Genomic DNA, 12,822 nt, shown 5'->3' with positions numbered 1-12,822 from the left:
GTCAGTCTGTTCTCTGGTGAGTTCTGAAACCCAGTAGGGGTGAACTAGCTGACTGTCCTGAGAGGGTTTAACCCTGCCCCGAGAAAGGGTTATACTGGGAAAAGGGTAGGGTGAAGAAGAGAGAGACTGAGTGGAGGGAGGTCATCAGATGGCAGTATCTCAGCTGAGTGAACAGAATAAGTGGGACTGTCCTTGGCCTTGGGGTTCTAATCCTGGAACAGCCACTATCTGCTTGTGTAACTCTGAGTGATTCACCGTACTTCTCTAGATTGTCACTTTCCAGAGTCAGATTCCTTGAGATCAATGTTTCTATGATTCACTAACATTGCTGCAGGGTGAGGAAGGAAAGCAGGACTTGGGCACAAGAAAGCTTCAGAAAAATAGGAGTGAAGTGGTCACTGCCAATTCCATGACTCAGACTAACAGCTGAGCCAGCACAAATGATCTAACTTTGTTCTCTTTTTATTAATTCTGAGAAAAAGATGTAGAAAATTTCCCAGTACATATATAAAAAAATGTATATAAAAGTCCCTCAGAGAAAAAGAAATCAGTTAGTCATAAACTATAGCCATAAATAGAGGAGCATATCTAAACATGAATGACTATGACATAGATTTAAAACTATGGTCCTTACATCAGCTGTTTCAACTAAAAAATTAAGAAGAAACTATGGTCTTTAGACAACCTGAATGCTAGTATACCTGTATCAGATTTAGGGGAAAGTTCATAATTTTTCCCCAGACAGAAACAACTTCATACCTTTGCACAAATAAAAGGTTTCTTTGTTGCTTTTTTGCAGCAACTCTGCCAGTAAAAAGCTGATATCCACAGGCAGTCAATTTCATCAAAATCCCACTGCCCCTTCTCCTCCCTGACCAAACATACATCATAATTCAGACTAGATTTGGGGTATGCTATCATTAATTAGTGACATGTCTGAATCAAACAACACTGAAGCAAAAATATAAATACTTGTACAGTTACTGATGAGTCAAACTCCCAATGTCCTTTTGTAATAGTTCTCTATGAAGGTTAATTAACCTATTTCCATTCCAAAATGTGATTAACATTGTAGATACCATAGTGTGAACATGTTCTTTGTAACTAATTGACACATCTAAGTATTTGTCAATATTGCCCTTCTTTCATAAAACAGAGGAATATGTAGCCCATCCCATGACTTGATGATCATAAAGTATGAAGAAAAGAAGTTTGCCTGTATTTTTACAAAACAAGTGATTTCATGAATGCATCCATTTAAACTGTGTAGACACCATCTGCTCTATCTTTTTCTCCCTGGTTCCTCTGCTTCCAGTAAGTGCAGCTCTCAGAAATCACTAAATCAGAAGGTCTGACCCTGGAAAGCTCTCTGGCTTCCTCCTGCCATGGGGTCGTTCAATGTCACTCACCCTGCCTTCTTCCTTCTGACTGGGATCCCTGGCCTGGAGAGTGCTCAATTCTGGCTAGCAGGACCCCTCTGTGTGATGTACGCTGTGGCTCTCGGGGGCAACTCGATGATCCTGCAGGCTGTGAGACCGGAGCCCAGCCTGCATCAGCCCATGTGCTACTTCCTGTCCATGCTGTCTCTCAGTGACATGGCCATGTCCATGGCCACACTGCCTACTGTGCTCAGAACCTTCTGCCTCAATGCCTGCACCATTGATTTTCATGCCTGCCTAATCCAGATGTTCCTCATTCATTGTTCCTCTGTGATGGAGTCAGGCATTCTGCTGGCCATGAGCTTTGACCGCTATGTGGCCATTTGTGATCCCTTGCACTATGCCACTGTGCTCACTAATGAAGTCATCGCTGGAATGGGTTTAGCTGTGACTGCTCAGAGCTTCATCATCCTTTTTCCTCTGCCCTTCCTCATCCAGAGGCTGCCTATCTGCAGATCCAATGTCCTTTCCCACTCCTACTGCCTCCATCCAGACATGATGAAGCTGGCTTGTGCTGATATCACAATCAATATCGTCTATGGACTCTTTGTTCTTATTTCCACAGTTGGCATGGACTTGTTATTTATCTTCCTCTCCTATGTGCTCCTTCTGCACTCAGTCATGGCCATTGCCTCCCATGAAGAACGCCTCAAAGCTCTCAACACATGTGTATCACATATCTTGGCTGTACTTGCATTTTATGTACCAATGATTGGGGTCTCCATGGTGCACCGCTTTGGGAAAAATGTGCCAGGATTCATCCATGTCCTTTTGTCCAACATCTACCTCTTCGTGCCTCCTGTGCTTAAGCCTCTCATTTATAGCGCCAAGACAAAGGAGATCCGCCGAGCCATTGTTCACATGTTTCACCGCATTAAAACGTGACTTCCACATTTGGCTTTAAAATATAATGATCACTGTAGTAATAGATTATCATCCACAGTGTCATTATTATCAACATTGGTTATGTTGTTATCCTAAACATCACAATTATCATCACTAAGTTAGATTTACTAGGGGGGAAAGTAAAAGATCAGGAATGGAGATTCAAAACATATAGGACAGAACAAATGTGTAACAATACATCTCACAAAAGTCAATTTCATTCATAGAAAGATAACTATTAAAGTCAATTGAGTGATTAGGCAAAACTTTGCAGAGGATGATTAGGCTAGGAATCATTTTCCATAATAATAAATATTACTAACATAATAATAATTACAGTATCTATTTCCTAAAAGTGCCAGATTCAGTTCTAAATTATTTTTGCATTAATTCATTTAATATTTCTAACAATCTTATGAAGTATAGAGAATGAAATGAATTGTTCAGAGTAACTCACATAATGTGTGATCCAAGTGAGATTCAATACTTGTCTGTCTCCAGTGTTTGTACCCAACCACTGCAAATACTGCCTCTCTAACTGACATCACTATTAACATTACAACTTCTTGAGGTATGCCAGACTGGGAAAGATAAATATCATATGATATTTCTTAAATGTGGACTCTAGAGAAAAATTTGCTGTTCATTGTTCAGTTGCTAAGTCAGGTCCCGCTCTTTGTGACCCCATGGACTGCAGCACACCAGGCCTCCCTGCCTTTCACAATCTGCTAGAGCTTGCTCAAACTCGTGTCCTTTCAGTGGGTTATGCCACCCAGCCATCTCATCCTCTGTCATCCCCTTCTCCTCCTGCGCTCTGTCTCTCATGGCATCAGGGTCTCATCCAATGAGTGGGTTCTTCGCATCAGTTGGCCAGACTATTGGAGCTTCAGCTTCAGCATCAGTCCTTCCAATGAATATTCAGGGTTGGTTTCGTTTAGGTTTGATCTCCTTGCTGTCCAAGGCACTCTCATGAGTATTCTCCAGCATTACAGTTCAAAAGTATCAACTCTTCAGCAGGCAGCTTTCTTTATGGTCCAGCTCTCCCATCTGTACATGACCAGTGGAAAAGACATAGCTCTGACTACACGGATCTTTGTTGGCAAAGTGATGTCTCTGCTTTTTAATAGGTTATCTAGGTTTGTCATAGCTTTTCTTCCAAGGAAGAAGTGTCTTTTAATTTCCAATAAATATCATACACAAGGTTATAGTTTATAATTTACTTAGATATCAGTAGTTTACTTAAATACTTATTTTAATAGCTTAAACAAATACAACTTATCTCAGAAGAAACACTTCTTTCTCCCCACAAGTCTGTTAATTAGGAAATTGGTCAATATTTATTAGTCAGAAATAATACATATACATTGGTGAATGAAATGGCAACCCACTCCAGTATTCTTGCCTGGGAAATCCCATGGACAAAGAAGCCTGCTGGGCTATAGTTCATGGGGTCATAAGAGTCAAATATATCTGAGTGACTAAACAACAGTAAAATTAAAACAATGTAATACATACACAAATTTACACACATACTCACATATAATGGATTATTTTTTCCTCTATTAAGAATATAAGGGCTTATCATTTTCAACCTCCTCAGCAAATGTCTCTATAATCTATGGTCACTATAAACAGGCTGTGTGTACACACCTGCACATGCCCCATAGGTCCCTAACCAAGCAAGCGCTGGAAAATGAGTACTTTCAAACACTGAAAGAAATTATGATCACTATTTTGTTCAGTGATACCTTACTTATTCAGAACTCAGATCAGCACATTTGTATTCAGTGGTTAGCACTGCTGAGGTTAAGAAGCTCTGCCCTAATCAAAGATTTAAAAGAGTTATGAATTAGAGGATTTAAATAAAGGTTTCTGAAGAGATACATTGGAAAGAGCTAAGTCTCCCATCCCCCACCCCTCATACAAGAGAAAGGAATACAGAGGTGCACCCCACCATCCTCGAATGAAAAGAGAGTTTCCTGAAGGTTTCTACTCAGAAATCATAGGTCCCCTGAGTTGTGGGGAGAAAGGGACACAGCAGACCAGTTCCTTATTACCCCTGGAAATTTAAATGGAGCAATGAAAGTTACCTTGCTGTTCTGATAGCAGGATTGAGTAGGAGACTATTGCTGCTTTGAGGTAGGACATTTGTTTCACATAGGAAGGTTTCACACAGGAAGGCTGCCCACTTCTGGGTGGCTACATGTTAGAGAGAGCTGGCATGGTGTGGTTATACATCCTGACAAAAAGAATGTAAAGGGGATCTGGGTTGTGGACAGAGTCAAAAGCAATCATATAAAAATATATTAGTTAAGATTGATGTAGGAAATAGATGGACCCCTGGGCTGGACAACTGGTGCTTGTCGATTGGAGTACAACTGAGGCTTTGTTTTCCCTCAGAGATTCCAAGGACGAAGCTAGTGGCAAAAGCTGAGCTTTGCTGGAGTAAAGAGATAACATGCAGAAGTTTCCTGAGATCAAGGAAACTTCCCTGACAGCAACACAGGTACAGAAAGCGGGGGCGGGGGGGGGGTTGCTGCCCCATGATACGTGTTGCCAAGACCCCCACAGGTCTGTGTGGTGGAATCCATCTTAGGAAAAAGTTTCACAAGCATAGTGGGGAGGGTCCTAGGGCAGGACAGGTGTGAAAATGAAAACAAAATTGTTGGGCAAAGGAAGCAACAGTTAGAACTGGACATGGAACAGACTGGTTCCAAATAGGAAAAGGAGTACATCAAGGCTGTATATTGTCACCCTGCTTATTTAACTTTCATGCAGAGTACATCATGAGAAATGCTGGGCTGGAGGAAGCACAAGCTGGAATCAAGATTGCTGGGAGAAATATCAATAACCTCAGATATGCAGATGGCACCACCTTTATAACAGAAAGTGAAGAACTAAAGTGCCTCTTGGTGAAAGTGAAAGAGGAGAGTGAAAAAGTTGGCTTAAAGCTCAACATTCAGAAAACTAAGATCAATGCATCTGGTCCCATCAGTTCATGGCAAAAAGATGGGGAAACAGTGGAAACAGTGGCTGACTTTATTTTTCTGAACTCCAAAATCACTGCAGATGGTGACTGCAGCCATGAAATTAAAAGACACTTACTCCTGGGAAGGAAAGCTATGACCAACCTAGACAGCATATTAAAAAGCAGAGACATTACTTTGCCAACAAACATCCGTGTAGTCAAGGTTTTCCCAGTGGTCATGTTATGGATGTGAGAATTGCACTGTGAAGAAATCTGAGAGCTGAAGAATTGATGCTTTTCAACTATGGTGTTGGAGAAGACTCTTGCGAGTCCCTTGGACTACAAGGAGATCCAACCAGTCCATCCTAAAGGGAATCAGTCCTGGGTGTTCATTGGAAGGACTGATGCTGAAACTGAAACTCCAGTACTTTGGCCACTTCATGTGAAGTGCTGACCTATTTGAAAAGATCCTGATGCTGGGAAAGATTGAAGGCAGGAGGAGAAGGGGACAACAGAGGATGAGACGGATGGATGGTGTCACCGACTCAGTGGACATGGGATTGGGTGGACTCCGGGAGTTGATGATGGACAGGGAGGCCTGGCGTGATGCAATTCATGGGGTTGCAAAAAGTCAGACACAACTGAGTGACTGAACTGAACTGAACTGAGGCAAAGACTGGACTTCCCTGATGGCTCAGGTGGTAAAAAAATCTGCCTGCAGTGGAGGAGACCCAGGTTTAGTCCTGGGTCAGGAAGATTCTCTGGAGAACAGAATGGCTACCCATTCCAGTATTCTTGCCTGGAGAATTCCATGGACAGAGGAGCTGGTGGACTACAGTTCATGGGGTCACAAAGAGTTGGACATGGGTGAGCGATTAACACTTTCATTTTCAAACAAAGACTGGGGAGAACTGGCCTATATAAGTGATTTAAGTCACATCTTACTAGGATCTTCCTCATTATGGAGGACACTCACATCCTTTCTCTCAGGGTGTGTATTTTTGGCTTGATTTTGTCTGAAATAAGCATAATATGTCCCTGTGTGCTCTCCCACATGTTATGCTGTATCTCGGATAATAAGCTTTATACTTATTTTTGCAGTTTTGCTTCCTTGAGAAATTTACTTCTCACAAGAGGCAAGAGCCAGGGAAACTTTGTTTCTAGTCTCCAGCCACTGGTGGACTAGCAGCTAGGATTCCTGGTTTTCATCCAGGCCACCCAGGTCCAATTTCTAGGCAGGAAACTAAGATTCAAGACTTCTCACTGCTATCTCTTCAAGATCAAAGTCAAGTGGAGAGGTAAAAGATGGAGAGAAATTTCTTCAAGTAATTAATGAAAGCACCCAATGAAAGAATCAGCTTTAAGTATTGTTTTAAGTTTGTAACAAACCTAGGAAACATGATATCAGCTAACTGAATCATAAGGAAATGAATCTTGCCATTTCCCTTCTGTCTCCTTTCTGGGTGAGAGGTCAGGTACCATTGTTAGCAAGGGAAGGATAACAGAAAATAAAAGACTGTAATTCTGAACACTGGAAGATTCTACTATTACATGAGTCTGTTATTCGCTCAGTGGTGTCTGACTCTTTGTGACCCCATGGACTGTAGCCCACAGGGTTCCTCTGTCCATGAACTTTTCCCGGCAAGAATACTAGATGGGTAACCATTCTTTTCTTCTGGGGTTCTTCCCTACCCAGGCATTGAACCCCAGTCTCCCACATTGCAGGCAGATTCTTTACCATCTGAGCTATAGGGAAGCTATATATGAGTCTGGGTTTTCCAGATACTCACCAGAGGAAATTTTATCATCTGAATGTGACCAGAAATATTAAGGAACTTGTTTTTCATCTAGGAGTAAAGGAAGAACTAGCGTTTTCAATATATTTAAGAGGAAAAGAAAAGTGATCTTAATCATGTTTTGATTATACCTTCAGCTTCCTTCTTGGGCTTGGACAACATATCACATAATTCTGGAATTTTTAAAGGGTAATGAGCTCCTGTCTTACATTCTTATCCAGCCTTCAGTGGATGATATCTTGCATTGGGTAAGAATCAGTCCTGCAGATTGTTGAGTTATTTTTCTGCTAAGAGAGTATATGCTTTATTCTCAGTAATCATTAAAAATCTCAAGAGAATAAAACCTTCCTGATGAGTTTTCAGACAAAAAGTCAGCATCACTGCTCTCTCTTGGGGCTTAGAATGAGATATAAAAGAGGCAAGCATGAATGCACTTCAGCAGATAGAAGGATATGTTGTTCTGTGGGTGTCTCTCATCGGCCTGTCTTCTGGTGAGTTCTGAACCCAAGTAGAGGGGAGACCCGGGTTCAATCTCTGGCTCAGAAAAATGCCCTGGAGAAGGGAATGGCTATCTATTCCAGTATTCTTGCCTAAAGATTCCATAAACAGAGGAGCCTGGTAGGCTACCAGTCCATGGGATTGCAAAGAGTCAGACACAACTGAGCGACTAACACAACAAAGGGGTGATCACTGACCCTGAGTCCGATCCGTGGGTTGGGAAGATCCCCTGGAAAAGGGAAAGGCTACTCACTTCAGTGTTCTGGCCTGGAGAATTCCTGGGTCACAAAGAGTCAGTCGTGACTGAGAGATTTTCACTTTCACTTTCTCACATCTAAACATGACTACTTGGAAAACCACAACTTTGACAAGACTGATTTTTGTCTGCAAAGTAATGTTTCTGCTTTTTAATATGCTGTCTAGGTTAGTCATAGCTTTCCTTCGAAGGAGCTAACATCTTTTAATTTCATGACTGCAATCACCATCTGCAGTGATTTTGGAGCCCAAGAAAATAAGTCTGTCACTGCTTTCCCATCAATTTGCCATGAAGTGATGGGACCAGATGCCATGATCTTCATTTTTTGAATGTTGAGTTTTAAGCCAGCTTTTTCACTCTCCTCTTTCACTTTCATCAAGAGGCCCTTTAGTTCTTCTTTGCTTCCTGCCATAAGGGTGGTGTCATCTGCACATCTGAGGTTATTGATATTTCCCCCAGCAATCTTGATTCTAGCTTGTGCTTCATCCAGCCTGGCATTTCTCATACAAGTAAAATAAGCTGGGTGACAATATACACAAGTATATCAAGGAGTATATCAAGGCTGTATATCATCCCTCTGCTGTTTACCTTATATGCAGAGTACAATCTTAGGGTCTTATATATCTTTACTTGAGGTTTTATCAGCTCCTTGCATACTCTGTGAGGCAAACTCACCTCATTGAGCCTTCAGTCAGTCAGTTCAGTCGCTTGGTCATGTCCAGTTCTTTGAGACCCCATGGACTAGCACATCAGGCTTCCCTGTCCATCATCATCAGTGAGCCTTAGTTTCCACTTCTGTCAAGAATTAATGAGTAAATAGTTGTAAATTTCCTTGCAGAGTATCTGGCTCATAGCCTATGCTCCATAAATATTGTTTTATCTCTCACTACATTTTTTGTCTTCAGCTGCATCTACACCACCCACAAATTCAGGGGCTGCTGGATATACTAAACAATGGGATCCTGGGATGGACAGGAAGACTTTTTCCCATAAACACTAGAGCTAGGATAGCCAGACCCAGAATGGCTTTGTCTCTGCCCTGCTTTCTTCTCCTTTTCTTTCTTCACATTAGCTCAGTTCTTGACTTTTTTTCTGATTACCTTCTATAGGGCTGCATAAAAAGCATGAGAATTAGAGTCATAGGACAGAAAAAAGATATGGAGAAGTTTAGTCAGTCCCACATGCCAAGGAATCACAGTTCTGAAGGGGGAGATGATCATGCATGAACTGATCCCTAAGACCAGAGGGATGTAACCAATCACATAGAGAAGTGGCCCCTAACTTCCTGGGAACCACAGGAAGGTGGTCTGAGTTCTAGCCTGCCAGAGAAAATTCAGGATTTTTTCCCAAGGTGTGAATACTGCATTGCAAACTATTCCAGAATCTCTGTGGCTTTCAGGTACCTATGGCTCCCTTTTCCACCATTCCCATCAGAAGGGACACTGCCATTACTTTCTGGCCTTGCTTTGTTAGTGGCTAGAGAGGAAGGTCAAGGAAAAATAGTGGCACATATTTCTGGAGCTCCTCCCCCAAAGGAGAATGCCTTGGAAGCCTGAAACATGTCCACCAGGTGAAAAGATTTATAACTTTCTTTCTTCATACGTCATGAAATAATGAACCTGGAAGAAATTCGAAAACATGAGAATAAAGACAAATAAAAAAATAATTACTTCTCTGTAGAAGTAGTTGTGGGTTAGTCTCTAGGAATTGGGTAGTAATACATAAATGCTGCTGCTGCTGCTGCTGCTAAGTCACTTCAGTCATGTCCGACTCTGTGTGACCCCATAGACAGTAGCCCACCAGGCTCCCCCATTCTTGGGCTTCTCCAAGCAGGAACACTGGAGTGGGGTGCCATTTCCTTCTCCAATGCATGAAAGTGAAAAGTGAAAGTGAAGTCGCTCAGTCGTGCTGGACTCTTAGCGACCCCATGGATCACAGCCTTCCAGTCTCCTCCAGCCATGGGATTTTCCAGGCAAGAGTACTGGAGTGGGGTGCCATTGCCTTCTCCAATATAAATGCTACTGTAAGAAAAATTGTGAGTAAATGCAATGCTTGAGGGTAAAAAGAGAGTCTAGGTGGATTAGGGGATGAAAACTAGTGGGTAAGAAGGAGTATATGAGCAGGTAGGTCAAAGCATTTGTTGTATGAGTACACAAATCTACATATACACCTGAATGCTATTCAGGTATTAATACTGCATGTATGTCAACATGGACTGAAGGAATGAGACTCAGAGGGTATGTGCATTAAAAATTATAAAGATCAAGAGGGAGTATTAAATATATATTAGTATAATAAGAGTAAGTTGGGAGAGAAAGAGAGGTGTGAGTGTTTTTATAAAGAGCATGAATGGAATCCATGATGAAACTGTTGTGAAACTACAGGAATGTGTCTATGAGAATAAGCATATTTTGAGTGTATATATGACTAAGGGTGTGGAAGATTTCTGTTTGGAACAATGCTTTCCCAAAGACTGAATGACACTGTACCTGTAGCAGATTTAGGGAGGAATTCATTATTTTTCCAAAAACAGGAACTGCTTGGTGCCTTTGCCCAAGTAAACAGTTTCTTTGTTGATCTTTTACAGCAATTCTGCCTCCTATAAAGAGGCAATCATTTTCATCCAGGTTCCACTGCCTCTTCCCTTCTCTCAGCAAACGCACTTTATAGTTCAAGCTAGCTCTGGGGAATGCTTTCATTACTCAGTGACATGTCTGAATTAAACAGCATTTTCAAGGGACAATGTAAACACTTCAAAAAGCTAATGATAACTCAAACCCTCTCTGTTCTTTTATAATAACTATCTATGAATTCTGGTTAACATAATTTCATTCAATGATTCTTTTAAAGCACATGAAAATTATAGATAAAACTATGTAGGTTTTATATAAACATAGCTAACTAATTGATACATTTAAACATTTGGCAATATCTTCCTTATCCCATAAAACAGAGAGAAACAGTAGCCTAGCCTATGACTTGATGATCACAAAGTATGAAGAAAACAAGTTTGCCTGTATTTTCTCAAAAAAAGTGATTTCATGAATGCATCCCTTTAAACTGTGTAGAACATAGACTCTGTCTTATACTCCCTGATTCCTCCGCTTCCAGTAAGTGCAGCTCTCAGAAATCGCTAAATCAGAAGGTTTGACCCTGAAAAGCTATCTGGTTTCCTCCTGCCATGGGGTCGTTCAATGTCACTCACCCTGCCTTCTTCCTTCTGACTGGGATCCCTGGCCTGGAGAGTGCTCAACTCTGGCTAGCGGGACCCCTCTGTGTGATGTACGCTGTGGCTCTCGGGGGCAACACGGTGATCCTGCAGGCTGTGAGAGCGGAGCCCAGCCTGCATCAGCCCATGTGCTACTTCCTGTCCATGCTGTCTCTCAGTGACATGGCCATGTCCATGGCCACACTGCCTACTGTGCTCAGAACCTTCTGCCTCAATGCCCGCACCATTGATTTTCATGCCTGCCTAATCCAGATGTTCCTCATTCATTCTTTCTCCATGATGGAGTCAGGCATTCTGCTGGCCATGAGCTTTGACCGCTATGTGGCCATTTGTGATCCCTTGCACTATGCCACTGTGCTCACTAATGAAGTCATCGCTGGAATGGGTTTAGCTGTGACTGCTCGGAGCTTTATCATCCTCTTTCCTCTTCCCTTTCTTTTCAAGAGGCTGCCTATCTGTAGATCCAATGTCCTTTCCCACTCCTACTGCCTCCATCCAGACATGATGAAGCTGGCCTGTGCTGATATCACTATCAACAGCATCTATGGATTCTTTGTTCTTATTTCCACATTTGGCATGGACTTGTTATTTATCTTCCTCTCCTATGTGCTCATTCTGCGCTCAGTCATGGCCATTGCCTCCCATGAAGAACGCCTCAAAGCTCTCAACACATGTGTGTCACATATCTTGGCTGTACTTGCATTTTATGTACCAATGATTGGAGTCTCCACAGTGCACCGCTTTGGGAAGCATGCCCCACGCTACATACATGTCCTTTTGTCCAACATCTACCTCTTTGTACCTCCTGTGCTCAACCCTCTCATTTATAGCGCCAAGACAAAGGAGATCCGCCAAGCCATCGTTCGCATGTTTCACCGCATCAAAATGTGACTTTGATATTTGGTTTTAAAATCTGATGCTTATTGTAGTCATAGACTGTCATCCATGGTGTCATCAACATCATCAACATTATCATTAAGAATATGATAAATATGTGTCCTGGGGGGAAAGTATAAGGAATGGAGCAGCAAATCTTATAACACAAAACAAATGAATAGTACAGTCGACAAACATTAATGGTGTCCATAGAAACATAAATATTAGAGGCAATTGAATGATTAGACAAAACTTTACAAAGCGGATTGATCTAAGCTAGAAATCATTTTCTATAATGATACATATTAGTAATATAATTCTAATTAATACATTGAGTCCTAAAACAGGTTTTGTTCTAAATTATTTTTGTAGAAATTCATTTAATCTTTGTAACAATCTTATGAGATATATAGAATTAAGTAAGTTGTTCAAAGTAACACAGATCATATGGGATCCAGATGAGCTTCAATACTGGTTTGTCTCCAGTATTTGTACTCAACCATATAAATACTGCCTCTCTAAAAGGCATCACTATTAGCATTGCAACTTTCACCACCATTGTTATCCTCAAATAATTATGAGTTGCTTTAACTTCATAAAATGAGATTTGACATATTTTCAGAACTTGCCATAAGATGTATGTGTATGACACAGGAAAAGCAATAAAGATTGACTTTGAAAAGAAACCCCAGATTCCTCTCTGTTTATTTTATCTGTCTACCATTCAATCACCAGCCCCCAACAAGGAAAGTAATGTTTAATATCTGAGCCATAAGTTTGTTTTTTTTTTTTTTTTTTAGAAAATTTTACTAAGTGTATAATTTTTATTTCTCTTACCTTCTTGGATTTTTGTTAATTGAAATATATTTGATTTA

The 12,822-nt window shown here is 41.2% G+C and overlaps 2 protein-coding genes across 2 annotated transcripts; both read left to right on the top strand.

Annotated features, from left to right (window-relative positions):
* The first annotated feature begins 1,385 nt into the window (after positions 1-1,385).
* LOC133054042 (olfactory receptor 51I2-like) lies at positions 1,386-2,324 on the top strand. Its single transcript, XM_061138654.1, has one exon. It carries the CDS (start codon positions 1,386-1,388, stop codon positions 2,322-2,324), a length of 939 nt encoding a protein of 312 aa, XP_060994637.1.
* Positions 2,325-11,023: 8,699 nt separating this feature from the next.
* LOC133054036 (olfactory receptor 51I2) lies at positions 11,024-11,962 on the top strand. The gene has a single exon (XM_061138640.1). The coding sequence runs from the start codon at positions 11,024-11,026 to the stop codon at positions 11,960-11,962; it is 939 nt and encodes a 312-aa protein (XP_060994623.1).
* The last annotated feature ends 860 nt before the right edge of the window (positions 11,963-12,822 follow it).

This window comes from Dama dama, chromosome 1 (genome assembly GCF_033118175.1).
Source record: "Dama dama isolate Ldn47 chromosome 1, ASM3311817v1, whole genome shotgun sequence".
Lineage (NCBI taxonomy): Eukaryota > Metazoa > Chordata > Mammalia > Artiodactyla > Cervidae > Dama > Dama dama.
This window is presented reverse-complemented; position numbering and strand designations above follow the sequence as displayed.